The 27,659-nt window shown below is 39.6% G+C and overlaps 1 protein-coding gene across 1 annotated transcript; it reads right to left on the bottom strand.

The window, feature by feature from the left end:
* Positions 1–7,375: 7,375 nt before the first annotated feature.
* LOC104215557 (L-cysteine desulfhydrase) lies at positions 7,376–10,847 on the bottom strand. Its single transcript, XM_009765385.2, has 2 exons — positions 9,193–10,847; positions 7,376–7,527 (listed from the first exon to the last, which is right to left on the bottom strand). The coding sequence occupies exon 1, from the start codon at positions 10,552–10,554 to the stop codon at positions 9,196–9,198; it is 1,359 nt and encodes a 452-aa protein (XP_009763687.1). The 5' UTR covers positions 10,555–10,847; the 3' UTR covers positions 7,376–7,527; positions 9,193–9,195.
* Positions 10,848–27,659: the final 16,812 nt, after the last annotated feature.

Genomic DNA, 27,659 nt, shown 5'->3' with positions numbered 1-27,659 from the left:
GACTGCGAGGAGGAAAGGCAATAACCATACATTTTACAATTTGAGGAAACAAAAAAACAAAATGACATTCCTCACATGAGAGCCAAGTAGTGCAAAATGAAGAATTTAAGGCTCGGCTCGATAATCAACTTACCACCCCCTATCGCTCGTGGTCACAAGCTTGATTCCAAGCTAGGTGCACAGTTCATATCGTCCAAGTGGCGAGAAAAGTGGTAAAAGTGATTCACGTCGTGCCGCGACGTTAAATCAAGCGCTTGTTGGGAGGCAACCTAACTTTATTGCTTTCTTTTTTTTATTTTTTATTTTTTAAAATTGTATTATTTTTGTAGTGTCAATTTTTTATTTTCTAGGAGCATGGAAAGCAAAGGTATTGGAAGGATGCAACAGCAAACCAAATGGTTGAAATTAAGTGTGAGGTACCCGCACAAAGGACCAAACTTGGGAGAAGTCTGAGTACCCCATGAGCTGTTAATGCTTCGGCCTTTGGCCTACCAGAGAGTTTCTTTTACCCTTTTTATTAGTTATGGTGTGCATTGGGGACAATGCACAATTTTAAGTGTGGGGTGAGGAGATTGTCTGGGGGACTTTCTATGCTATTTTAGTTGTGTTAGTTTAATTGAACAATTTTTTTTATAGAAAAGATTGGACTTTTCCCGACGATGGATCTATTAGACAATTTTTTTGAGGGATTTAAGTCTAAAGAAAAAGTACAAAAAGATTTTCTTTTGTTAGGTAGTGTAATAATTACCCCTTGGTTTTTCTTTAAACCAAGGTTCTTTTCCAAGGGTTTTATTTGAACCGGGTGTAGTTAGTTTTTTTTTGGGAGTAGGAGCCATTATGTTGTGTTTTGAAGTGAAACAATATCTCTTGACTTTGTTATGCCTTGAGAATAGTGAGTACTTTGGTTGTGACGCTTAGGCTCAGTTTTTGACTCTTGTAGAAATACCTTAAATTGTATGATCTTAACTTTGCTTAACTGCTTTGACTAGAGTGTCTTGATGATCCAATCTTGAGTGAGTCATGTGCCATGTGTGCGTGAGGGTTGTTGTATTCTGTGCATTGCATTTGATGTCTAGAACTTGCTCTGTGTGTTTGCAAAGCGAAATAGTAGTTTTGTTCAGTCTTGGAAGTGATATAGGCGTTTCTTTATTGAGCCAGATATGTATATTTTACCCGCCTAATTGTTATGTATCGTAGTTAACCCCTTTGAGCCTATAATCTAGTTTCTTTGGCAACCACATTACAAGCCTTACCCATTTGTTTGAATTAACCATCTATTTGAACCATTGTAACCTCTCATGAGCACTTGAATTGTTATGAACTTTCTAAAAGTTAAAGTGTGGGGTGGTTGGTTTGGCTTTTGAGTGGAACCAATGAAATAAGGAGAAAGGTGCACTGATTTGAAAAGACAAGAGCCACTTGAATTGGAAAAAAAAAGGAAAAGAAAAAAAAATTCTTTGATAGTGGTGACTCTTGATATAATTGAGCTTAAATAATGTGGGAGTTGATGTATATTGATGTGAAGGTGGAGTTTGGTTTGACATAAGTATGGGGTTTGAATGTTAAATTATATGTGTTAAAGTGCTTAGGGAGGTGTAGTCACTCTTATATCTAAATGTATCCTACCCGTCCCGTAACCTACATTACAACCAAATAAAGTCCTAATTGATCCTAGATTGAATGAGCTCCATTAGTAGAGTAGTACACTACGGGCAAGCTTATGGTGCATCTTTTGTGGCATATGAATGTTATTTCTGAGAGTGAGTGAATTCTTTCTATCTTGAGTTCCTAAGTGTTCTTAAATTTTATTGTGTGGAACTACTCTCTTTTGTTGTGTGAGGGCACTTGATTCATGAAGGAAAGGTAATGTCAGTGACCTCTATGTTAGAGTAAGTAGGTGAATTGTGAATAATGCGTGGTACTTATGAGTCAAATCTTGAGGTGAAGATGTTACGCTTTTGTGCTTAGTCTATTTTAAATACTCTTGGTATGATGAGTTAGGAGAATTGTTTAAAAAGGTCGTGTCTATAAAAAAAGTGTAGTTTGATTGCTCGAGGACGAGCAATGGTTTAAGTGTGGGGTGTTGATGATATGCTATAATTACGTATTTTAGTCGATTATTACACTCTAATTTACTGCACTTTAGTTGAGTTTGCGCTTTAATCGCTAGTGTTTTGCACTAATTATGTGTTTTATGCCTTGTAGGTGTGATTCCGAGCTATATAGATGTTATGGAATGAATTTAAGTAATTTGAAGCTTTGAAGTCTGAGTAAAAGCTCAAGGAATTAAGCCGGGATCGCGTTCGGGGATCAACGGATGATAAAACAACAAAACGAAAACTCGAAGAGGCATATTGCGCACTGTCTAGTAAAATAGACATAACTTTTTACTCAGGACTTCATTTTGGCTCCATAATATATGGTTGGAAAGCTGACTCAAAGGAATACAACTTTCATGTTTTACGTTTTTCCATATTCCAAACGTAACAGGATGAAATACTGCGGTTTTACCGCGACCGCGGCAGAACCGCGGTGAGGGCTGCTCGCAGACAATTGAAGCAGCAGAGGCCATGTTTGACCGCGGTAGAACCGCCGCAGGAGGCGGAAATTTCAGGGACTAAAGTGCAAAACACGGGATTTTTAGCCCAAAACCCTATTTTAAACACTAGACTCCGCCCAAGAGAGGCATGTATTGTTTTGGAGAGTAGTTTTGGAAGAAGAACAAGTGTGAGAGATCACCCAAAACATCTTGGTTTCTTCTTCTCTTTATGTTTCTTGCAAGTTTTATGATGAACATTGTTTTAGTTTATTTACCCATTGTTATGAGTAGCTAAATCTTTTGTCTAAGGTTTTGATGGAACCTATTGGGGGATGAACTTCTTGTTTATGTGAATACAAATTGCTAGTTTCAATCTTTATTTATTCAACTATGTTCTTGTTGTAGTTAATTGACAGGATCCTCAATTAGCTGTGCCTATTTAGTGTGCATAACTCGGGAGAGAGTGCATATTTAGGTTATTGTTGAATAACACCACTCCTAAAGTATAAGAGGAATCTATAACTGCGGGTTTAAAGGCGGGATTAGGGATAACGAAGCCTTGGGTGCAATCTTAAGTGAACTGTGTTAATTAAAGCTAGCTAGTGTATCTCGGGAGAGTGCAATAGTATATTACTGTGATTACTCGGGAGAGATTTACGGTAAGAAAAGTGTTCATGATTGATAGAGGTGTGTTGATAAATTTATATGACGCATAAACAGAAGGGATTCCATCAATAGGGGAAATCTTTACCTTAGCTTTTTCTCACCTTTGTTTACAACCTTAGCATCCTTAGTTTACAGCTGTTTATTTACTTGCAATTTTAGTTACTATAGAAACCATCAACTTGTGATTCAAATATTTGGGAAGCTGGTTCTGAAGAGTTTAGTGGGTCTAAAGATAGTGATTGATAGGTTAACTCTCTGTGGATTCGACCCTGGGCGTAATACTCGGGTTATATTTGCAACGTCCGCATTGTCCTTTTTATAAGGCATAGTTGGGCGTGATCACTACTTACCAGCAGAACTAATAGTGTGTTCTTTTTGGAGGCCATATAATGCCAATGCAGAAAATCTCCAAACACCAGAAAGAAGGAAAAAATCTCGACTCCACATGATTTGGCAGCCAGCGGAACAATGCCATCTTGGCATAACTTGCATATTATCAAAAGCAACATGACCTTATCTACCAATTCCTTATCAATCTCAGAGAAAAGCCAATGGTGGAGGAGTCCAGATTCATTCTCTTGAATAATGTGCAGGCAAAGCAAGGAGATAACAGTAACAACTATAGCATATTCACAAAAAGAAGAAAGAAAAAAGGTATATATGTACATGGGCATCTTCGTCTAACATAAGACACAAGGAATTAACTGGAGAAAATAGCCTACTATCACAACAATAAATTACAGTCACGTAGCAAAAATCGGCACTTGATCTTAGATTCAATAACATTTCACGATGTAACCAGAGAGGCGCAAAATTATCTGCAGATCAGTACATACGCACGTGTTATTTGCAAAACCTTGCTTTTTACTACATTAGAATCCAAGGTTCTCTTGCACTCGATCTGATCTTATACTTTATTGCGTATCACAATATGAAAAAAAAGGGGGGGTGTCCAAGATGTTCTAATAACTTAAATGCAGATCAGAAATGGCACATGTTATTTGTGAAACATTGTACTTTTAGAATTATGGATTCTCAAGTTATTTTGCAGGTGTTGTATATGAGAAGTTCTATATAACTTATAAGCAGATCAGTACAATGGGCACATCTTATTTTGTGAAACATAGTTTTTCTAGAAATACGGATTCTTACATTATTTTGAAAAACCTTCCACTTTCTATTTGTTTTGGTATTTTAAAGCGCTAAAAGATTTCAAAAAATCAGGACCAGAAAATGCGAACAGATTATACCAAATGGACATCTACTAGCTCCTTCCTTTTCTTATCCTTTCTTTGTTTATCACCTGTTCTTGATTTGTGTATTATTAAATAAATGGGTTCATTCAGCAGTTGAAAACAAGGACTAATGCAACAAACTGATACAGATAAAATAAGATAAGAATCAAGTTCCAATATCTCGGTGGCAGAGACTCTCTTAAAAAGTTCTCCAGGGATAAACATAAAAGTCGCCATCAAGGCTTTGGTCTGGTGATAAGAATGCAATTCATGATATGTGAGTTAGGTGCACGTCATGGGTTCAAACTCAAGCCATAGACAAACCATGCACCACTGCCTCTCGGGGATTTCTCAGTTATCAAAAATATAAACATAAAAGTCAAAAAAGCACATACAAGCTCTGTTCAGAGTCCACCCACACAGACCTATAATTTGCTTCTCAAAGTGCATCAGTTGAGTACTGCTCCATCTGAACACTGCTTTGACTAAACCATTCGTGGCCTCCTGCTAGCATTCTTTCATATGACAGATATGATAGATAACCCTTGGTAAAGATGTAGGTATATGTTTATTATTTAAGTAAATTCTAGAGAAGGCATAACAATGTCAAGCTATCCCTGCAAGGGGGCTCACTACTGCTTTAGCCTTTAGTAGCCACCTTCCTACTTGCCCATACAATATTACCATAAGAAAGACAAAGGCCAAAAAGACTTTCCTTACATTTCAAAGACTAATTTGGCATGGGATGTGAAACAAAGAGATTAACAACAAATAAGAAACCAAAACTCAAGCAACACTAAACAAGAGAGAGAGAGAGAGAGAGAAGAGAGAAGAGAGATAAATTAAGACCCCAATCAGTCGTTTAAAAGAAGATATATGAGCTACTAGAGAAGGATAAAGATTTCCACTAAGTATTCCTTCTTTAAAGATTGCAAACATAAAGGCATAGCAGGAAAAGAGCAGTAAATAAGATCACTGCCTTTGAAGAATTAAAAGAAAAATGGGAAGGAAGAAAACTATTTCAAACAAGAACTCTAATCTCTATATCCTTCCACTTTTATCCAGTGTCCTCGAAGGGATAACAATGACTCTGATTTCTACCCACATCTTCAATGATTTATTCTGGTGCTTCATTCCCCTGACTAAGGAGAAAATGTCTGTTCTTCAGGTCTGTTTGGTTTTCTCCAACCAAAGTGACAATCTGTCTGCATCCTCTACTTGACTATCTGAGACGCATACTAAAGTTGGATAGTTTGACATCAATCTATACTTGAAAGGGTGGCAAAAGGGTTGGTTGGATCAAACTGTTCATGAAAAAAGGAGGCGCACAAACAAAACCCATTTCACTGGGCATAAAATTGACTGGTTCCATTTCCCTTCTTCCACATAGATCGCTTCTTCTCTATTGCTTAAATAGCACTATTAATTAGCACTCCTTGCTCATTCAATCATTAAGATTACCTGAATCCTCAATTTTCTGGGTATGTTAAGAACACCATGTAACACTTCTAGTTGAATTTACAGAGGAGACTGGTTACATGTAATAGGTGAAGCTTGACGATAGTAATCATTATTTGTCCCTACAAAGCAATGTGGATGCCCGGTTATGAAACATGTTTTTGAACTTTTTGGTTTCGCTGAACAATATCTAACATGGTGAAAGGTACTCTTCTTCATCATATGGTAAACCCCACTATTGGCATGAAATGTCCAAATGGAGAGAAACATATGGTGAGAATTAATATAGTCGACCCCAACAAGCTTGAAATTGAGGTGTGGAGGCAATACCTTTCCCACTTTGCTCCCTTGGAGACTCAAACCCCTTACCTCTAGGTTGGAAATGTAATTCTCTTTCCACTGAAGCAACCTCACTCGTCACAGTGAAAGGTATTGGATTGAACCTGAATAGCTAGAGAAATGGATATAGAAAAGACTCTTCCAGCATGTACATTGGTGGTGGTGTGGATAGAAAGGAATCGTAGGATATTTTTTAATAAAAGTAGAAGCTATCATTGGACTACTACAGAAGTGTATTTTTCGACTAGTTTTCTGGAGTATCTTGAAAAATGTATATGATATAGGTATTTCAGTGGAGTTCCTCATGTCCCTAAATGACTAAAGAGAGACTAATGCTTGTAATCTTCTGTACATTTCCAGCGCTTTCATGGTGCTTTTTATGAGGATAAAGTCTCACACCACTTATCAAAAGAAACATACTTAGAACAAGAGAGGCAAAAATCTTCAGGTGGAAGAATTGCCAGTTAGGGGCTGATTAAAGGATGAAAATGATTTAAAGTTGATGGACCTAAAGGAAGGGAGTTTAGAGCTAAGTTGCTCGGACTCGGTATAGGTGTCCGATACAGGTGCAGATCTAGAGGTCGGATCCTTCATGACCTAAATTTTAAGAATCGAGGATATGGATCTAGGTACGGATATCGTGCATGGATTCGGCTAAAAATAATTCAAATATCTAAAATTAGAGTTATAAAAATATGTCTTTCTAAGACATTGAAAAACGTACGAGATAGTCTGAGAAGGAGAAGATATTGATCAAAAGGAGAATCTGAGAAGGAGATAAAAGAAAAAGGACTAACATAGATATTTCTATATACAAGGTATTCCATTTATTTTATTTCACCCTAACTTTTGTTTTGATTTCAGAAACTATTGTATCTATCCCGAATTTCTCAGGCGATTTTGGTCAAAGTACCCAAAATAGGATGACCAGATCCGATACGGATCCCACACCCACACTCACGTCATGCCAATACGGGTGTGGCACCGAAAGTGAAGAGTCCGAGCAGCCTAGGTTTAGAGCCCCATGGATAGTGACTAATTGGGAGAGAAGAAAGCATCTAGGAAATCTAGGCACCAAAAAGAAGCGATAAAGTCTTCAGGGTAACAGAGAAATACAATCATAATTCTAACTCCAAACTGAAAACAATAATAGGCATTTATTAGCTTACAATTCTTCTCGTACAAGGATTATTCTCGATAACAGGAAAACGTCTACAATTTGTTTTTCCAGAGAACAAAACTTGAACCAAACTAGAGAAACAACCTATCAAGGAACTCTCTGCAGAATTCCTGCAAAATAGAAAACAAAGAAGAATAAACAAGATTACCTCCTTAGCTTTCACTGTAGAAACTGACCAAATATCTAATAAACTAAAAGCAGGTTATACAACTGAAAATAAACATGAAACAAAGATGCTTCAATGCCTGGCTATATGAACTAAAGATTTCATCCTCTTCTTTAATTTGAATTGTGCATGGAAACACTTTGTTCAGAAAGTATCTTCTTGTTTTATCTAATGAAGATGTTGCCAACAGGGTTAACAAGCCATTCTCTCAAACAATGTGTGACATTCTAATACCCATCGGTGTTATCAAAGGCGAAATGCGCAAAAAAGCTCTAAGGCCCGTTGGGGCTTTAAGTGCAAAGCGCAAATAAAGCGTGCGCTTTAATGAAAAAAGGCGCATCGGAAGAAAAAGTAAAAATATGCATGTAGTCCAAGACCAATCATGATAAGCATGAATAACAAATATATGGACAAAGAAATTGAAAAAATTCACAATAAAGTGAAATATCAATTGTTTAAGCTCGCCTTTTCAGGATTACACTCGTTGGCAAGAAAAAGTATGCCTTAGAGCTTTGATGCAACACTAAAGCGCCCACAAAGCGAGGCGAAGCGCTCAACGTGTTTTGAGCATCGCTTTAGGGCTTAAGCGCGCCTTTGACAACACTGATACCCATACACCCAGCGCTTAACATCTAAAGCATGGACTATATGACATGAGGCTCAGCATGGGATAAATCAATAATAGGAATTCCGCCTACTCTGATACCATGCCAAAGACCTAATTCAACCTCAAAAGCTAGCTCATGAGATGATGATTGTCCATTTCTATGTAAGGAGACAACAGCTCATTTATGTGTAAACACTCAGGAGAGGACGTGGATCATCTCTTACTACATTGCTCAATAGCATTGCTCCTGTGGTGGGAATTTTTAAGCTTGTTTGTGATACAATGGACCAGTCCACGTACTATGGAGATCTGAAGGATGCAATATGTAGTTGGATCTTTAGAGGACGGAAGAAAAGATGAGGAGCATATGATATTACTTCATTAGCACTAATACAGATAATATATGGAGGAATAGAAGAGCTTTTGACAGGAAAGAGCTTGGTTTTTGTAGCTGTAAGAATAGCCTCCTGCTTCCAAGTCTTTTTGGTGCACCCATGCTAACCCTATTGATACAGAAGATTGGGTGTTTTTGTAAAGAATCACACATCCATGTAGATTCTCTATTTTTTGGTATACCTCTTGTATACCGGAGTCTGCTCGATCTCAAGAAAACTACACTTGATCAAATAAACGGACACAACAGCCCATTCCTCACAACCAATGTGGTACTTTAAAAAAGCAAGCACTAAGGAGACAACAGCCTATTTTGTTTACATTTCCAGTCAAATCTCCATGCAAGATATCATTGAAATATAGAAACAAGAAGCTGTCTTCATTTGCTTATCACCAAATAGCTCCATCATTATAAACACTGCCTTATTTAAGTGAGTAGAAAAGATATGACACAATGCACATGGAAATAAACTGAAGTACAGCACAATAAACTTGTGAGATATCTGACTGTGCCTTTTTTTTTTGATGAAGTAAGAGATATAGATATCTGACTGCATTTAAATTAACGATCATGTGCTGACGAAAAAAATTGTACAAGCACAATGATACCTCTTATTCTGGGCTAAGCATCTTACAAGTAACTCCTTCGTGCACAAGCTGAAGAATAGCATCCTTCAACTTTAGATAGTCATCAACTGTATTGTAAACCTGATGAGAAATCCGTACATATCCTGTAACACAGCCATCACCATCCTGGAAGTCTTTTATTTCCTGGTAGTGAATTGGGACTTCTATCCCAAAATGGCCGCGCAGACGAGTTCTCAAATTTAAAGCATCATTATCACTGAGAATCCTAAGGCTAGCAGGCAAACCAACCATTGCCATACTTGGACACATGTCAGGAGGGCAACCAAGCGCTGTTCCCCACGCAGTGGCCAACATTTGCCCCATTTCAACCACAGCATTATGATTCCTCATCCTAATTCCCTCAATCCCACCCTCAAACCTATTTATAAATTCTAACACCTCAGGTATAACTAGCTGCGAGCTGTAGTCTCGCGTCCCTATCCATGCACTTTCAATGGCTAGTCCATTACCATATTCATGTGACACCACAGGATGATGTAGATCAGGGGATACAGGCGATTTACGACAGTACAAAAAGGCAACTGATGGAGGGCAAAAGAACCACTTGTGCAAGTTGCTTACATAAAAATCAGCCCCAATTTCTTCAACATCCACGTGAACATTGCCAATGGCGTGGGCAGCATCGACAAACACCCGCTCTACGCCTTCTTCCCTACAAATCTTAACCAAATCACGCACAGGAACAACAACACACGGCATTGATGTAATGTGATCAATGATAGCCAATCGAACCTTTTTCCCATTGGCTTTTCCCTTGGCCAATGCTTTTCGAAACTCGGCAACAATCTCTTCTTCCGAACGAAGAGGAAACGGCAAATGAACAACGATCACAGAACCACCAGCACGGGTGACGTAAGCCTCAATTGATTTCTTAACGGCCTGAAAAGCGCAATGGAGCATGACGACGGCGTCTCCTTTCTGGAAACGGCCTTCAGCGAAGGCCCAGCCGACGTGTTGAAGGACGATAGCGGCGGCAGTTGTGGCGTTATCAACAAGAGACACCTCATCCACGTGTTCAGCATTTATAAGGTCCTTGATAATCGTCCGGGAGTGAAGAATTCGCTTTTGTAAATGATTGAAGAAGAAGTCGTCGGGTTGCTGGAGAAAATGGAGCTGCCAACGCTTTTGAGCTGCAATGATGGACGACGGACAGCTACCGAAGCTGCCGTTGTTGATACGAGCTATTCCCGATTGGTGGTGGGCGAACTCTGCTCGTATTTCGGAGTCCGTAACGAGAGCGGAGCTGGAAAGCTTGGATCTCTTGGCTAAATGGTTGTGATCGGAGCCGTTAGCTCTGTGGTCATCGTCGTTAGTCGGTTCCATTAGGATCAATCAACAGGTTTGGGGTTGAGAATGAGGGTTAGGGTTAGGGTTTTGGCTCCCGAAAGAGACGAGCGATAGGATATGGAGGTACCTCACTGCTACATTTCAAAATGTTCTCTTATTTTAGAGGATAGAGACGTCGCCTTTTGGCAACACAGTAATGCCGCAATTTTTCCAAGAGAAACGAAAACAACAATTCAGCAATTTTTACTTTTTCTTGTTTTTCGTTTTTACCAATATCTGCATCGCATTTTAGACTTAATTTCAACTAAATTGGAAAGAGGCAAATATGTGATGAGCCCGTTCAAAAGGGGCAATAAACATAGACGCAATTTAGGTATATCTTCCATCGATCTTGTTTAGGTGACTTTTGCCTTCCCTTATTTCATGCTTTTTCTATATTTAGAGTTTGAGTGTGTAGTCATATTTACCCAAAAAAAGAAAGATAATAAATTAGAACTAGCATTGCATACAAGCGAGGGCAGATGTAGCTTTTCGGTAACGGATTCAATTAAACTTATAATTATACGGAGTATAAATTTATATGTAAAAACCTACTAAAATCTCAACAAATGTTAGGTTTGAATCCATAATCTTAATAGTACAATTAGTTTAATACTAAAAAATTTAAAAGTTGAACTTGTATAGGTCAAAATTTGGCAACCACGGTAACTGATAAGCAAGACATAGGACGGGGTCGACCACGACATAGCGACCGACGGTCGTTGTGATAAAGGCCAATGACCAAAAGCGGGCAGCTGAGATGAAATAATAACGTTAACTTGAACTTAGAGAGAAGCAGAGAGAATATTCCTTTGTATATTCTCTGCGTTGTACTTTTTAGTGTTTTTTGGGGAATGTCCCTTATAAATAGGAGGAGACAATGAACAATAATGGGATCTGCCTTTTTGAGAACTAAGAAACACATTTTAAAGTGAAGAGAAGAATATACGAAAGATCTGTCTTATTCACTTTATTCGAGTATATGTTATTCAACCTTCATCCATAAATCTCAAAGATTCAACGTTCATCTCAACTGCATATCCTTTTACGTCGTCAGAGGGAAAAGGCACACAATCACACAATCATTGGGTGACAGTTCCTTTACCTTATTGTCATTTGTCATTTCTTGCATTCATTACACGTTTATGATATTACGTATTTTACCAATCTTAATATATTGAACCCACTAATTAATACTCCTAAACTCTTCTCACTATACGAGAATCTCGTTCTATTTTGGTCTGGAATTTATTAAACTCAACTAAGATTTACCCCATTAATTTGTTATTAATTGGTTTAGCATTTATTTGCTCAAACAATTTGGCGCCGTTTGTGGGGACTTTTTAGTTGAAACTATTATTCTTTCTAGATCATAAAAAAACACATTTTTTCCACGTTTTGCACAAACTAACGATGGCAGGAAAAGGAAATGCAAGACTGAAAGCGATAGCAACCGTCACTACCAACATTCTGAACACCATCAACGAAGATGGCAGGGGAGACGACGAGAATGTGACACCAAACGGTACTCCCAGGTAAAGTATTTCACCTCCCCCCATACGAAAGCGTGACGGCTTCATGCGAAAATGGAGCCTCCACATCCACAGCTGAGGAAGTACCACCAGCAGTGAAGAAACTATTAGAAAAGTGGCTGACAAGTACTCTAAACAATATACTCGACAAACCTGTCCAAAGGGAAAATGGAAACACCACACAAACAGATATCGTAACAACTACTGGCGAACAGCCCCTTCCTCAAACAGGTAACACTTACCCAACTGTGGATGCAGGTAACGATGCGCTCACAGTCGTCCTAAAGAAAATGGAAGAAATGGAAAATGAAAATAAGGCGCTCCACGACCAGATCAACGAACACTAAGAAAGGGTCGAAAAGATACCGGGTGCCCCAAAGTTACTACCAAAATGAGACGTTGGTTGATTTATCGAGCAACCATACAGCGAAGAAGAGGCTCCATACGCCATTCCCAAAACCTTCAAAATGCCACCGTACCTGAAGATATATGATAGTACTACAAATCTGTAAGGCCCCGGAAAATTTTTCCAAGTAATTTGAGATTTCGTCGTGCCAAGGTTGGCTAATTATTTCATTTTGTGTACAAATGAGGATTCATGATATAATGGGTATCAATTGGATATGTTAATAAGCATATAATTCATATTAGAGGTGAACTGGGGTCTAAGGAGAGGCCTAAGTCTAAGCCAAGTTAGAAAAGTTTCATATTAGACAAAATCTGTAAATAAGAGCGCACAAGACCTCACTTTGAATGACCATATCTCCAATTATATAAGGAGTTGTGTGATGAATGACCTATCAAATTAACTTTGAGTCTAGTTTCCAACGCAACAAACCGTTCATCATTTGGAGGTGTATACAGAAAGTTATGACCATTTTACTGGGCAGGTGTCACTAGCGCAAACATTAGCGCGAAGTCGCGTATTGTACTGAGTATTCTGCCTCCCGCGCGCGAACATAGCGCGAGCTCGCGCGCCTGGAAGGTTTTTAAATATCCTAAAGACCGGAAATAAGAGAATTTGAGTCATTTCTCAAGTTTAAGGCTTCCTCTACACCCCCAACTCGACCAAGGCATCCAATTGCACACCTAAGGTGAGTTTTTAAGTGTGTTTTCATGGTGATTTCACTTCTCAATCACTAGTTACAACATGATTTTGATTGGGTTTCATAGGGTTTCTTCAAAATCTCAAGAACACCCCAAATTTGTCTTTCAAGATTTGGTCTACAAGAGGTAATCCTACACCTTAGACTTACATATATGGAGTTATTATGGAAATATGAGTATGGATTAAGTATTGTAACTCATGGGATGGGGATTGGAAGTCATAGGTGCCTAACCTAGGTTGTGTTGGTATTGTAGAGATTGTGAGGTGGGTTATTGGGGCATGATTCTTGGGGTAATAGTATTATGTATACATGCATGTACAAATTAGGTTTGTGGGAAGATTGATGAATATAAATAAGTAAAGATTGGGTTGGGGAAAGAAGAAAATCTTGTAAAAGGAATTTAAAATCAAGATGCTCAACTAGTGTTTGATAAAATGCTCAAATGAGCTGAAACCATGAATACCTTCCTAATTTGTGTTAATTTTGTTATGTCTCAAGTAGATTGGGATTGCTAGAATTTTTGAAACGTTGTAGTAACTTAAGGAAAGCTCGAACGAGGTATGTATGACTAACTTTGACCTTTGTAAAGTCACTTTGTTTGGTGTACGAATATTTGGTATGTGATATCTACGTGGATTATTTGTGGAATTCTTGTGATTGGTATGATTTGATTGTTCGTGGTTAAGTCTCCCGATATAATGGTGTACGTAATTGGCAATAAACCAAATGTGTGATTGTGAATGTGTTATGTGGTAAGAGTTGAGAAACAAATGATGGAAGGAAATCGTAAATGATGCAGTTGGAACAACTGTGGTAATAACATATATGGCTTGTATTGGCAATTATCGCGGTGACATAAAATGCATATGAGTTGTTGAATATGATGGAAATAGTATTGATGGCTATAGAAATTCTTTGAGAATTGTTGTTGTTGTTCTTTGTGAATTGTTGTTGTTGTTGTTGTTGCTGTTGTGTTGTTTGTGAATTGTGATTGTTCAGTGGGATCGGGTTGCGCGCCGCAACACGAAGTAATAAGGTGTGGGTTGTGGTGATAAGGGTGGCCGAGGTAATAAGGGTGGAAAAGTGATCGAAATCACTATTGAAATGAAAATATGAGAAAGTTGTGAAATCATTGATGTGAAAATGTTGAAGGGGAAATGGAGAGATTGTAACTTGTTTGGCTTGATGGTTTTCTTTCATGTGTATTTGATTGTTGGTTCCATTACTACTTGTTACTTGTGTATGGTTTGAGTTTACTTAGGGCAAGTTTGTTCATACATACCAGTACAATTCAAATGTGTTGACGTCCCTTTTGCCGGGGGCGCTACATTCATGTTATGATTGTAGGTGGATCCATAGCAGGTACTCCAGTCCACTGGCAGTAGCACCTCCTCCACTTTTCGTCAGCTGTATTGGTGAGCCCCTTTCCTCTCGGGGCCCTGCATGGCTCATGCCACTTTTTTTCCCGAAGTCTTATTTTGGTATTTGTGTAAGGTACAGCCGGAGCCTTGTTGCCGGCATTTCCGTATTATTCTTCAGTTGTATTTAGAGGCTCCGTAGACAGGTTGTGGGTAGTGTCGGGTGTTGGAATTTAAATAGAAATATTGATGTTTGGCAAGGATTTATGAAACTTGTAATATTTTGATAATTATGATTTAAGTTGCTAATGGAAGTTGTTAATGAAATACTTACTAAATCTGATTAAAGGAGTCCATCTCCTATTTAATCATGAAGTTGTTTGGGTAGAATGAAACCTATCAGGCTTGCTCAGTCGGGTTTACTCGATTGAGCGCCGATCGTGCTCCTCGAATTTTGGGGCGTGACAAAATCCAGAAGATCATATCATCCATTACGCTACAGCGGTGAAGGGCAATGATCTTTCGAAAGAGCAAGTACCATCGGTGCTACTGAAAAAGTTCAGCAAAACCCTAACAGGATGAGCCCTAACCTGGTATTCACAACTACCGGCGTGGTCAATAGCAACGTTTGAGGAAATGACCGACAAGTTTGTCGCCGCCCATGCAGGGGCTAAGAAGGCAGAAGACAGGGTGAATGACATATTCGCAGTTAGGCAATTGCTTGGCGAGGGACTTAGAGACTTCCTCGCCCGGTTTAACAGGGTAAGAATGAGCCTACCAAATGTATTAGAAGGGCCATGTAGCGGCCTTCCAGAACGGGCTGAGTAGGAACGGGTTGAGAGCAACCAGAAAACTGTTAAGCAGGCTCATGAAATACCCTCTTACCACCTGAGAAGAAATCCACAATGCCTATTGCACCGAGGTGAGAGCCGACAAGGATGACCTTAACGATCCAATCCAACGACTGAAATTGGTTCAAGTAGAATCGAGAAGGGATCATCGTAATCAGGCCCCCATCTCAGCCGAGAAAGACATCAACCATATGTCAGAACAACCGTCCTACCACCTCCTCGACATATGGAAGGTTCGCCCATGCTGCACACAAGGACTCAGCGAAACGAAAGAGGTATGCCTCCACTCTTATCCACTTACAATTTTTGTGTTTCCCCTTTAGAAATAGTGTACGCACTAGAGAAGCTCGGCACGAAGGTGAAATGGATGTAAAAGATGAAGTCCGACCCAAATACTCGGAAGTCGAACACCCTATATGAATTTCACTAGGAACGAGGTCACAAAACCGAGGAGTGCATAGGTCTGCGACAAGAGGTAGTGAGAATGTAAAACCAAGGGCACTTGAAAGAAGTGATGAGCGATCGCGGACGAGCCAACTTTGCCCGTGGATGCGAACTACCCTAGGGACCTCCAAAGCCGCCCTCTTCAGCTCGCACCATCCAAATGATCATCGGTGGAGGCGACAAAGCAACGATCAACCATGTGAATTTCATCACTACGCATAAACTGAAATAGTCGATCACCTAGTAACGGTACGACAATTTCGGAGACAGTATCATCATCGATAAGTCAGATACAAACGATTTGACTTTCCCTCACTTTGATGCTCTTGTTATTACTTTACATATTTTAGACACTGATGTAAGAAGAATAATGGTAGATGACAGAAGTGGCGCATGTATTATCCACCCTCGAGTCTTCGCACAAATGAGACTCGAGGGCAAGATAATACCGAGTTACATAACACTAACAGGTTTTAACAATGCAGTTGAGCGAAACTCCGGGGAGATAATGCTACCCGTTCTAGCCGGGGGAGTCACCTTGGAAACAACATTCCATGTCATGAACCAAGACACAACTTACAAAGCCATTATAGAGCGACCCTGGATACATGCTATGAGGGCCATCTCGTCGAGCCTCTACCAGGTAATCAAGTTCCCTACTCCATGGGGAATATTCAGTATCAGAGACGAACAACGCACCGCCCAAGAATGCTATCGCATCGCCCAAGATTGCACGTATACCCAATAGATGAAAGGAGCGAAAGTAGAGGTATAGCAATTACCGCAGTCAGGGACTGGGTTCAACCTACAAACAGACGTCATCAAAGACCCTGACATCGTGGAAGCAGGTGCGTTCGCCCAGATACGCAAACAAGAAGTCATCACATTCATATGGAGGAACATCATATGCCGCTTCGGCATCCCTAAAGAAATCAGCTGTGATAATGGACCCCAGTTCTCCGGGAAAAAGACGACCGAGTTCTTCGAAAAATGGCGCATCAAGCGACTAGTCTCCACGTCATATCACCCCGCTGGCAACGGTCAAGACAAATCCTCCAACAAAACCATATTGAATATATTAAAGAAAAAGCTTGAGGATGCCAAAGGGCTGTGGCCGGAGTTAGGGGTGGGCATAATACCGACCAAACCAAAAAAACTGGTCGAACCGTGAATTTCGGTTTCGGTTTAATCGGTTTTTTGGTCGGTGCACGATTTTAAAGTTATTAATTTTCGATTTTTCGGTGCGGTTTACGGTTTCTGTAGTTTGGTTTTCTATTAAATCGAAAAACCAAAATTTTTGTATTACCCATCTTATTGTCTGCTGAGCTTACTTCTCTGCCGAGATTCACATTAAGTGAAAGAAAGAAAAATTACCAGGGCAACCATAAACATTGATTTAATAATAACACTTGCATAGAATATGTATGGTTTCACCACATCAATATCTATTGAAAGCCCATATTGCCATTAACATTCAACAACTGAAGATCGAAGTCGCTCAAAGAATAAGCACGGATAATGTCCTTAATGCAAAGCTCAGGCACCAATGTTCTCAATCACAACACCTTTTTCCATCCTCTTCACAATGCCGGCAATAACCTTTGATGTTCCTACAAACTATAAATACTTCGTTGTTCCTATAATCATTTGAAACAGAAAATATAAATCGAACTTTGAAAAAATCGCACCGAACTGTAAACACTTTGATTTGATTTGATTATTAATATTACAAAATCAAAAATCGATAAACCGAACCGTACTTTTATAATAACTGACCGAACCGACCGATGCCCACCCCTAGCTGGAGTTGCTACCTAAGGTATTATGGGCCTATCGCACCACGCCAAAAACAAGCACCGGCGAAACGCCATATTCATTAGTCTACGGAACTGACGCCATGATACCTGTTGAGGTCGAAGAACCTAGCCTGAGATACTCCAACGAAAGCAAATCAAACAACGACGAGAATAGAAGACAAGACCTCGACAAGGCAGAAGAATGAAGAGACATGGCTTACGTAAGGATGGTAACCCAAAAACAACAAGCAACCAAAGACCCAAGAGACTATGTTCTCAACAAGAAGAAAAATACGACCACTCAAGGCCGGAGACTATGTTCTCAAAGCCAAAACACAAGTAACCAAAGACCCAAGAGAAGGCAAACTGGGAACCAATTGGGACGGGCCATACAAAATCACAACGGCAGCAAGCAAAGGAGCATTCCAACTAGAAACAATGGAAGGAAAACTACTACAAAACAACTGGAATGTTGCCCACTTCAAATACTTCAACTTCTGAAGAGGACGCCCCTCAAGTCGTACTTTTTTCCCCTCACCCGGGTTTTGTCCCAATTGGGTTTTCTCGGGGAGGTTTTTAACGAGGTGACGATGGGGACGTCTCGAAGTTTAAAGTATAATTCATTGCCCCGCCTTCCGACGACCTCTCTAGGCCGAACGATGAAGGGACTATATACATGGAAATTTCTCCAACATATGTATGAAACAGATCTCCAGTAAATGGAATAAAGCAACATTTTGTACTCCATCAAGATATTCTCCAATGAAGTGAAATAAAGCAACATTTTGTCCTCCATCTTTTTTTTTTGCATCTTAACATTCGACCTCGCTCGAATTACAACAGGTTAACATTTCGACCCTAACTCGAAATAACACCTCTACGGCCAAAGGCCATCGCCAAAAGAAAACATTCGACCTTGCTCGAATTACAACAGGTTAACATTTTGACCCTAACTCGAAATAACACCTCTACGGCCAAAGGCCATCGCCAAAAGAAAACATTCGACCTCGCTCGAATTAATTTACATTCGACCTCACTCGAATTAATTTATATTAGACCTCGCTCGAATTGCTTAACGTTTAACCTCACTCGAATTAATTTACATTCGACCTCGCTCGAATTGCTTAACATTCGACCTCGCTCGAATTACTTAAACACTCAATCTCGCCCGGATTATCAAGGCCCACAATCGACTACGCTAAAACGACTATACACAGGAGGCAAGAAAGCCGGCAACCCCCTTACAGCAAATAAATAACAATTTGAAAGTGCACAACAAAAGGTAATCATTCCATTACAACTTTTGTATTACAAAAACTTTCTACAAAGGGCTCAAAGATGCCCTCACAAAAACAACAAAACAAAATAAGTACAAAAGTCCTACGCTGCATCATCCCCCGCAGCATACTCCTTGTTATACCAAGAATCGGAGGCGAGCTTGTCCGCATCATCATCATCATCGACAACATCCCCGGCTGGAGTACCAGGATCATAACCGCAAGCTTCACGGGCTGCACGTGCTTTAACATAAACACCCTCAAGCTCTGCCTCGGACACCTTCCCGTTAGCCTGCAGGGACTTGTAAATGTCAAGTTGGGCCTCGGCATGGACCCATATCTCATACAACTCCCGCGGTACGAGGGGATTAACTGAAGTATGAGATGTGGAAGGTTGCAACTGCCGCCGCACCTCTTCCGCCTTCAAAGTGATATCCTGTTCGTTCAACACGGACAACTCCGCCTTCAGATCTTGGATCCGTTCCTCCAACCTTGCTACCTTAAGTGCTGACGTCTCCACCTCATTATCATGCTCAGACCTACAAACGCAAAGGGCATCTTCCAGAGCCGCTACCTCAGAATGGGCAGTCACCCTACCCTTTTCAGCACGAGCCAATTCATCAGCCTTAACGCCTAGTTCGCTCTTCAGATCGACAGCCTCCGCCTCTCTTCAACCAAGCTCAGCAGTCAAGGTGGCAACCCGCGTATGAAGGTCGGCATTCTCGGCCATCACCCCCTTGCTCACCTCAAACTCATCCTCCTTGGCCTTAAGGGCTGCCTCAAGTTCACTATATCAGCCAATGGACGTTATCTACTCTTCATCCCGCTCTTTCTGCTCTTTAACCTTCTGCGCCAACTCCTTCTCCTTCTACTTAAGACCGTCACGAAACAACTGAAAATCATTGTCTTGAGTAAAGACATCGGCCAATGCACGATGCTTGGTGCAGTACTCTTTGTATTTAGAGACCACCTTCCCAAAAACGGCCGTCCTTCGCCTATCCCTCTAGTCGCGCTCGATCTCCATGATGAGAGTCTGACATGCAGAGGAAAGAATGTCAGCTTAAGTAAATCATGTTGATACCCAATATTTCCCTCATGAGTTTTAAATATGCATAAACACCTTCAAAATATTGTACATGCATTTACAAACATGCCCAAGTATTTCACAATTTTTTCTACAATTTTTCAAGGCCCTAAATCCATTTATTTCGGTATTTTTTAATTACATAAATGTTCAAAACCATCCCTCATATTATTTTATGATGATTTAATCATCTAAATTCATCATTTATGTTCATATGAGTGTTCAAATATTTTAATCGCATTTTTTATAATTACATTTGCATTTTTATGACTATAATTGCATTTTTTGCAAAAATAACCCCTACATATACATAACTACATCATCTATACAGAAAATGACCTTTTATATTTTTATAATATTGAGTAATTATTTTAAATCACTTTCATTATTGAAAATCTTTTTTTTATCATTTAATTATCTATTTTTAAAATTATTTTATTAATTAATTGGGTATTTAACAAATAGTCTCTTTAATTTCTTTAATTTTTTGGACCCAACCCCTAAATATTAGCCCAAACCCTTTTAAAACCAGCCCAGTCCACCCCTCAGGCCCAACATATACCTGCCCGACCCAATAACCCATTTAATCGTGGTCGTTGATCTAAAAGATCAACGGTCCACAATTAACCTTGCCATTTTTAGTTCAAACAACCCTCTAACCTAGCTCATTTGGTTACACTCCGCCACTCTTCATTCCCTAACCTCTCCAACTCTCTCTCAACTCGCCCCTAACCCTAATTGCTGTCATCGGCGAGAAGCTCCTATCTATAGAGCTTTCGTGCATTCTCCGATCATTACCAGCTTGCTATGCCTCCTGGCTGTTTGATTACACGGATCCTTGAGAAAATCTCATGGAGATCCAACCTGTTCTTGCCTGAAACATGTTTACCAGGCCTGTCTAGGGCCATTCCCGTTTGTGAGTACTAATCTCTGTCTATTTTTAGTTCAAATCTTTGGTTCCTGACCGAGTTTTCTTCATCTCTACTATTTCTGAAAACCCTAGTTTCACTACTGTTTGAATCTTCTTTGATCTGAAGTTATTCGAGTATCATTAAGTGTTTTCCTTTAAAAATCTCTTGGTTTAATCAATTGTTTCGACTTCGTTTACTCTTTCTGGAACTAGGGTTCGTACCAGACCTTTCTTCAAAGATTTTTTCTAAACCTTTCAGTGTTGAACAAATGGTTTCATTACATGTTTGATTAATTTTCGTGTATATGTTTAAACCCTAGATGCTCTTGTTTGTGACATTGATTTCTTTAATTTTTTCCGTTATTGTGCTTATTTTTTTGAACCAATTCTATTGACTGATTCTATTTTTAGTCTTGAATAATTTTTCTGTTAAAACTAGTATTCTTCGGGATTTTTTTACTTAATTGATTTCTTTTAGGAATTTGAACTAATTCTTCCCGTTAAAATCAGTACTTCTCTGTGATTTACCTATTTTCCTTAGTTGTGACTTTAATTAGCATTACTTGCCTAAATTAGACTATCAGTCTGATTTAAGGATTTAATTGATTCCTATATGGTATATAATTGATCTGTTTACCTTATTTGAATCCCAATCTGAATCGTTAAGGGATTCTCCCCAATTTAAGGGGGTCTTTTCCAGATTCTTCTGTGGGAATTGATCGAATTAAGTCCCTAATTACCTGATTGATTTATTTGATTACCCTGTTTTATGAACTCTGATTTATTCTTTACCTTATTTGTCCTACCTTACTAAGTGCTATATAAACTCTCATTCTGACTTCTTTAAACACACGAACACTAGTTCAAACACACACAAAGATTTATCTCATCTCTCTCTACTACTTGTGTTCATTGCTTGTCTAGCCGGCTGAAAGCCAAGGCTAGGCTGTTGAATCCTGCCTACTTTACCTTTTATTTCTGCTTCCTTAACTGGTATGCTCTCACCATTGCCATTCAATTAAACCTATATGTTTTCTTACAATCAACATGCCTTTCTTCTGAACCTGTATATTTTCCCTATTCAGCATGTCTATTGCTACTAATTCAACTATGCGCCCTATTATCAACATGTTTACTTATCTCATTTAGATCATGTGCTTCATGATTATTATCATGTTCACTAGACTCTATATATGCTTATTGCTATTCAATTTGACCTGTGTTTTTTCATTATAATCAGCATGCCTTCCTTTTGCTTAAGCAAACCTATGTGTTTACTACAATAAGTATGTCTACTTCTGCTCAACCTATATGTTACTGCAAAAGCATGTATACTTCTGTTTGATTGAACCTATGTGTCTTGTTTTCAACCTGTTTACTCTTGTTTTAGCCAAACCTATGTGCTTCTGCTTCCAGCAAGTCTGTATACTTGCTCATGTCTAAACTAGACCTATGTCTGTTTACCTATCCACTAACATGATCTTTAAGTGTTCACCTCTCACAGACTCCTGACCAATATGGCTCCTCATCCTTAGTACCCCCTTTGAATATGACTGTCTGAGTGATCTCAGCATGTCATGCCTTTGATTAGTGTATGCTCACCTAGTAACATCTAGTAAACTAATTTGAAACTTTGAATGACCCTGTTTCTGTATACTATCTGATTGTTGGGACCTTTGTTTGAGTCAATGACTGAATGACCCTGTTTGCTCCTTACTTCCTAAGAATCCAAAACTATTTTCTTAAAAACTCTCTCCTATTTTAAACTCCTATTCTTAGAACACCTAGGGTCTTGCCCCTCTAGTGTGAGCATTGCTTAGGAGTCCATGAGACTCCTCTAAACTTTGACACACTGGAGTTGGCTTTCCAAACTTGCTTACCAAAAGGGTTGCTTTAAAAGCTTTTCTGGTGTGAGCATTGCCCGGGGTCCCTGAGGCCCTTGGGAACTTTGACACACCAGGATACCGTTGGGTGCACTATGAGATTATGGCATTTTAGACTGGTTGAAGGCTTGGTTTGCCAGGTTTATCCTTTGGGCCTATTCAAGCTCCCTATAGTATAGCTTGGTTTATTCTATAATTCATTTGCTTCCTGGTTTGTAATAATAATTCTTGTAAACAGATATTGAGAAAATTAGTAAACAGGGAGGGATTCTTATATATTTTATGGGGAATCAGGTAGAAATCATGTCCTTTGGACCATTATGATTACCTACTTGCATGCTTATGGGATTATTTTTTATGCATGTTTATAGGTGCATCATATCATTTGTTCTAAAACTTCTGCTTTCTAAAGTTCTGCATATGTCACGCCTGTTTAGAAATCCTGTCACTTGGTTGCTATTAATTCTGCCTAATAATCATGTTTATTCTCTTATGTGCATTAGAAACCATGCTTTAGGACTTTTATTACCCTCGCCTAAATACTTTAATTACATCTAGATCGCACATAATCAGTTTCTTCAGTAGCACCACATCTATAAGTGTATTTAAAAAGCAGCCTCCACACTTAGGCATCATGCCTATAGAGATAATGTGTATAGAAAACTGTTCTGTAACGTTTGCACTTAGACAGCATGCCTATAGGACATAATGAACTCAAATCAGCTTAAATTGGTTATTAGATTCCTGATTAATAGTTAGATACCATGTTATAAGGCATCTCACATCATCCACGCTTAGGCGAGCCTGTAGGTAATTAAAATCCTGTAATTGGTAAAATGTGCTTTGCTTAATGATTTATGAACTGCCCAGATTCAACAGGTCCTAAAATCAGCAGGCAAACTGATTAGGTCTTTATCGCCTCGCTCTAACACAATGCTGCATATTTTGTTTGTCATTCTCACCTAGATATTCTACTCTAGGATCCTTTGAGATATCTAAAATCCTGCTGTTTGAGATGTGCTATTATCTACTTATGTGAGGAGGTAAAAGTGAGCCTTTAATTGCCTTTATGTGAATGTCCTATTTGTTCTTGCTTGTCTCCTAGATTTTTCTCCTTTAAGTACCTTAGAAAAGTCTAGAACTGCCTAAATTAGAGGTCCTAAACACCTTCAGGGCCATAAGGAAGGGATGAGTAATGCACGCATAGAGTTTGTTTAATCAAAATCGCTTATATAACCACTAAGGGGAGTGTAATTGGGTAGTAAAAGGATATGATGACATGTGCGCTAATGCCACGTGTAAACCCTCTAGTTGAGGAAGGTTTATCGGGTATTATAAAAATGTGATCCTGTAGGCTAAAGAACCTAGGACCCCTATTACCCCTTGTTTTAAATGTAATACCAATTTGTCTAATTTGCTTTATTTATTTATAAGACTAATTCACATAATTTGAGTTCGGTCGGGACCCACCGTTGTGGACTGTAAGGGGTGCCTAAAACCTTCCCCTCAAGGTTATTTTGAGCCCTTACCCAATCTCTGGTAATGCAAACCGGTTTTTATGAGTTACTTGTTTTAGGTGCCCTAACGCACCTTAAATCCGTTAGGTGGCGAATCTTCAAAATTCAAATACCCAATTCCCAAAAGGAAATGAGTTTTTCCCAATGAATGTCGAAACCCGGACTCCGCGAGGAAAAAAGGGGGCGACATCATGGCGACTCTGGTGGGGATATTTTTAGGCTCTTACCATAACGAACTAGTTTTTGTGAATTAGTCTTAAGCATGCTTTATCCTGTGCACCCCTCCCCCTTACTTGGACTTAATTGCTTTTTTTCAAGCATTTATGATTTCTTTTATTTTCTGAAACTGACTTGTTTCCTTGTTTTCCTTTTGTAACTGTTTTTCAATTATTTAAATACCGCATTTATCATTTTTTAATGTGCAAATACATGACAACATGCTATTTATTGTTGCATAAATCATGCTCAGCATCATATTCCATTCGTGCGTAGTCAATCCTATATCAACGCTTGATGAGTGTTTGCGCTCTTCCTATATATCACCTTTTAAATTCGGAAAGGCGTATTTGCGATAAAACTAGTCGATCAGCGGTGCATTCGACGGTTCTGTTCCTTTCCCCCTCAAGTTGTCCACTTGAGAGTCCCAGTCTAGACCTCCATAGCAACCTTACTCTGATTAATTGTACATGCATCATGGTCAAACCAAGTCGGGTTAATATGTTGTCCACATAATAACCCTTTAAGACAAGCCTCACCCAAAAGTCAATCGGGTTTTCCATAATCCCAACGGACGCAACCACGATTGTGTGCGTTAATTTTGGAGAAATAAGTGCCAATATGCTAATCATTGTTGTATAAGTAGACGAACCTGGAGGGGGAAAAAGGCCTAACTATTTTTGTTTTGCAGAAAATGAGGCACGAAGTCCCCAGGTTCGATATGGTCGGTAGCATACCTTCACTATTGCTAGATTGGTGGAGAGATCTTCCCTCAAGTGACCAAAATCATGTGAAATGAGTCTTATGAAATTTGCCTTCTTTGTAAGATCTTCAGCCAAACAAAATGTTGACCGAGGCTGCCACCATGTTCTGGGACAAAGAAAGAGCAGTGTTCCGCTTTGGAAACATAGAAATGACCCCTCTCTAGGAAAAAATAAGGGAATTTGCTGGGTTGCCTTGGGATAGCCTTAGTCTTTGGTACCTGAAAATTGCACCACTAGGGGATTTCTTAAGATGATGGGGTTAAAGAAGTACGATGACTTGGAGTGCCTGAAAAACTCCTACATACCTTTCGACTTCCTCTATGAACGATACGGTCACAACATCTCTTACCCTATTTTCGACGATGAATTCTCCATCACCTCCTTGGGTTGGATTTATCGCAAGGTCTTTGTGTTCATCGTGTATTTATTGGGCATGCTAGTTTTCCCGATCCAAGGGGATAGAATCCACACCAGTTTGTCCATGGTGGCCAAAACTTTGATGGACTGATCGGGAGGCAGACATACACCATCGTCCCTATGATCATTGCAGATATGTACCGGGCCTTGGAACGCTGTCAAAAGAGGTTCAGATTCTTCGAGTGTTACAATTTACTGCTGCAAGTTTGGCTGCTAGAACATCTCCAAAAGGGTCAATACCGTTAGGAATTTCCGCGAAGGTCGTGGAATGATCACATAACATTTCATCATCCCAAGAGAATGACCTATATTCCAGACATGTTTGCTCAACCTAAGGATGCTGTACGATGGGTACAGTTTTTGAACAATTTAACTAAGGACCAGGTTCAATGGATGTTCGAGTGGTTCCCTACCAATAAGTTTATCATTAGATCCAAGGATGTTCTTCACTTGGTACTGATTGGGTGAAGGGGCATATACCCTTATGCTCCCCTCAGGGTTATGAGACAGGTAGGCAGGAGGCAAGTCATACCGCGAGTCGCTAAAATGAGTCACTTCATAGCCGATTTTCAGGGTGACGCCATCCCATATAAAAATGAAGCGCAACACATGTGGCACTTGAAGATTATCGTGGAAAAGGATACCATCGAGCCGGATCAATATCATACGGGTCATACATACTTTTATCCCTCATGGTTGGATAATAACATATGAGGGATCTTCGAGCCAAGGGTTGGTCCCGAAAATAGGGTCATAGATGAAGTTGCCGAAGCACAGGTGAAGTATAACAAATTGCGCAAAAGAATTCGTGAGTCTGAAGCTGAGCATATGGAGCAGCATAAGGCCGACATGGAAATGATTAATGAGTGGAAATAGAGGATTGTTAAATCCAGTGGAAGGCTGGTATATCTAGAGTACAGTCTGATGGAATTGGAAGGGAAAATGAGAAAGAGAGTCACTAATTGCCAGAACGCTGAGGGAAACGAAGGAGGACATTTGGCAAGTGCATTCTTACTACTGAACCTACGCGAACTAGGGGAATTAATCGACAAAAGCATCCAGTCTGGAAAGGGTCCTTCTAGGACCAAGTAGAATAGGTTTACTTGTTTTTCAAATGTAATAAGGCCAAGTGCCATTAGTAACATTATCTTATTTAGTGTCGTTTTGGGTCATCTATTTTTACATTAATGAAATGAGGCAATTATTGGAACTGAATTTCTCCAAATCTATTTGTCGCTAGGCCTACCTCGGGCACAACGAGACTCCCAAATTAGGACGTGAATTTGCATTCCCGCAATATGTGTTTAATACTGCAAACTTTTCAGAACCTTTATCGACTTGTTCACCTTTTGTTTTTCTTTATTCTTTATTATTCCCATCCCCTAAGGTTGGTTCGCACATACTGGCATCATCAGCATATCTTACCAGATCTAGAGGCCCTCTACCTCCTCCTCCTCCAAGTAATACAAGAAGCAGAGGGAAAGCTAAGATGGATGACTTGAGTGGTATTCGAAAGGAAAATGCTGAGAATGAGGAAACTTCAGACGGTCGAAGTACTCCGACACCAAATGACTTGGTTTTGCAGTTGGAACAAAAGATACTGGAGTTACAGGGAGAACTTGAGCAGGTCTGCAACTTAGCAAACCTCTCCCTCACCCTAAACGTCCCTGACATCAACCAACAAAATACCAAAACCTAGAACCTTCCCAAAATACACCAAACCAGCCTCCTCCCGCACCACATCAATATGCAACTCCACCTCAAAATCCCAATCCTTTACCAAGACCAACTCCACCATAACACCATCATAAACCAATCTAGTACCCACAAGCCACTAGCTATCACACTCCTCAGAACACACCACAACCTATTCCCGATCCTCAAAACTCAATCAACGACCACCACTACAACCAAGTCCCTAGCACTCACCAAAATAGTCCTATA

The sequence above is a fragment of the Nicotiana sylvestris genome, chromosome 9, assembly GCF_000393655.2.
Source record: "Nicotiana sylvestris chromosome 9, ASM39365v2, whole genome shotgun sequence".
Taxonomy (NCBI): domain Eukaryota; kingdom Viridiplantae; phylum Streptophyta; class Magnoliopsida; order Solanales; family Solanaceae; genus Nicotiana; species Nicotiana sylvestris.
Note: the sequence above shows the minus strand (reverse complement) of the source record. Positions and strands in the feature narration are given on the sequence as shown.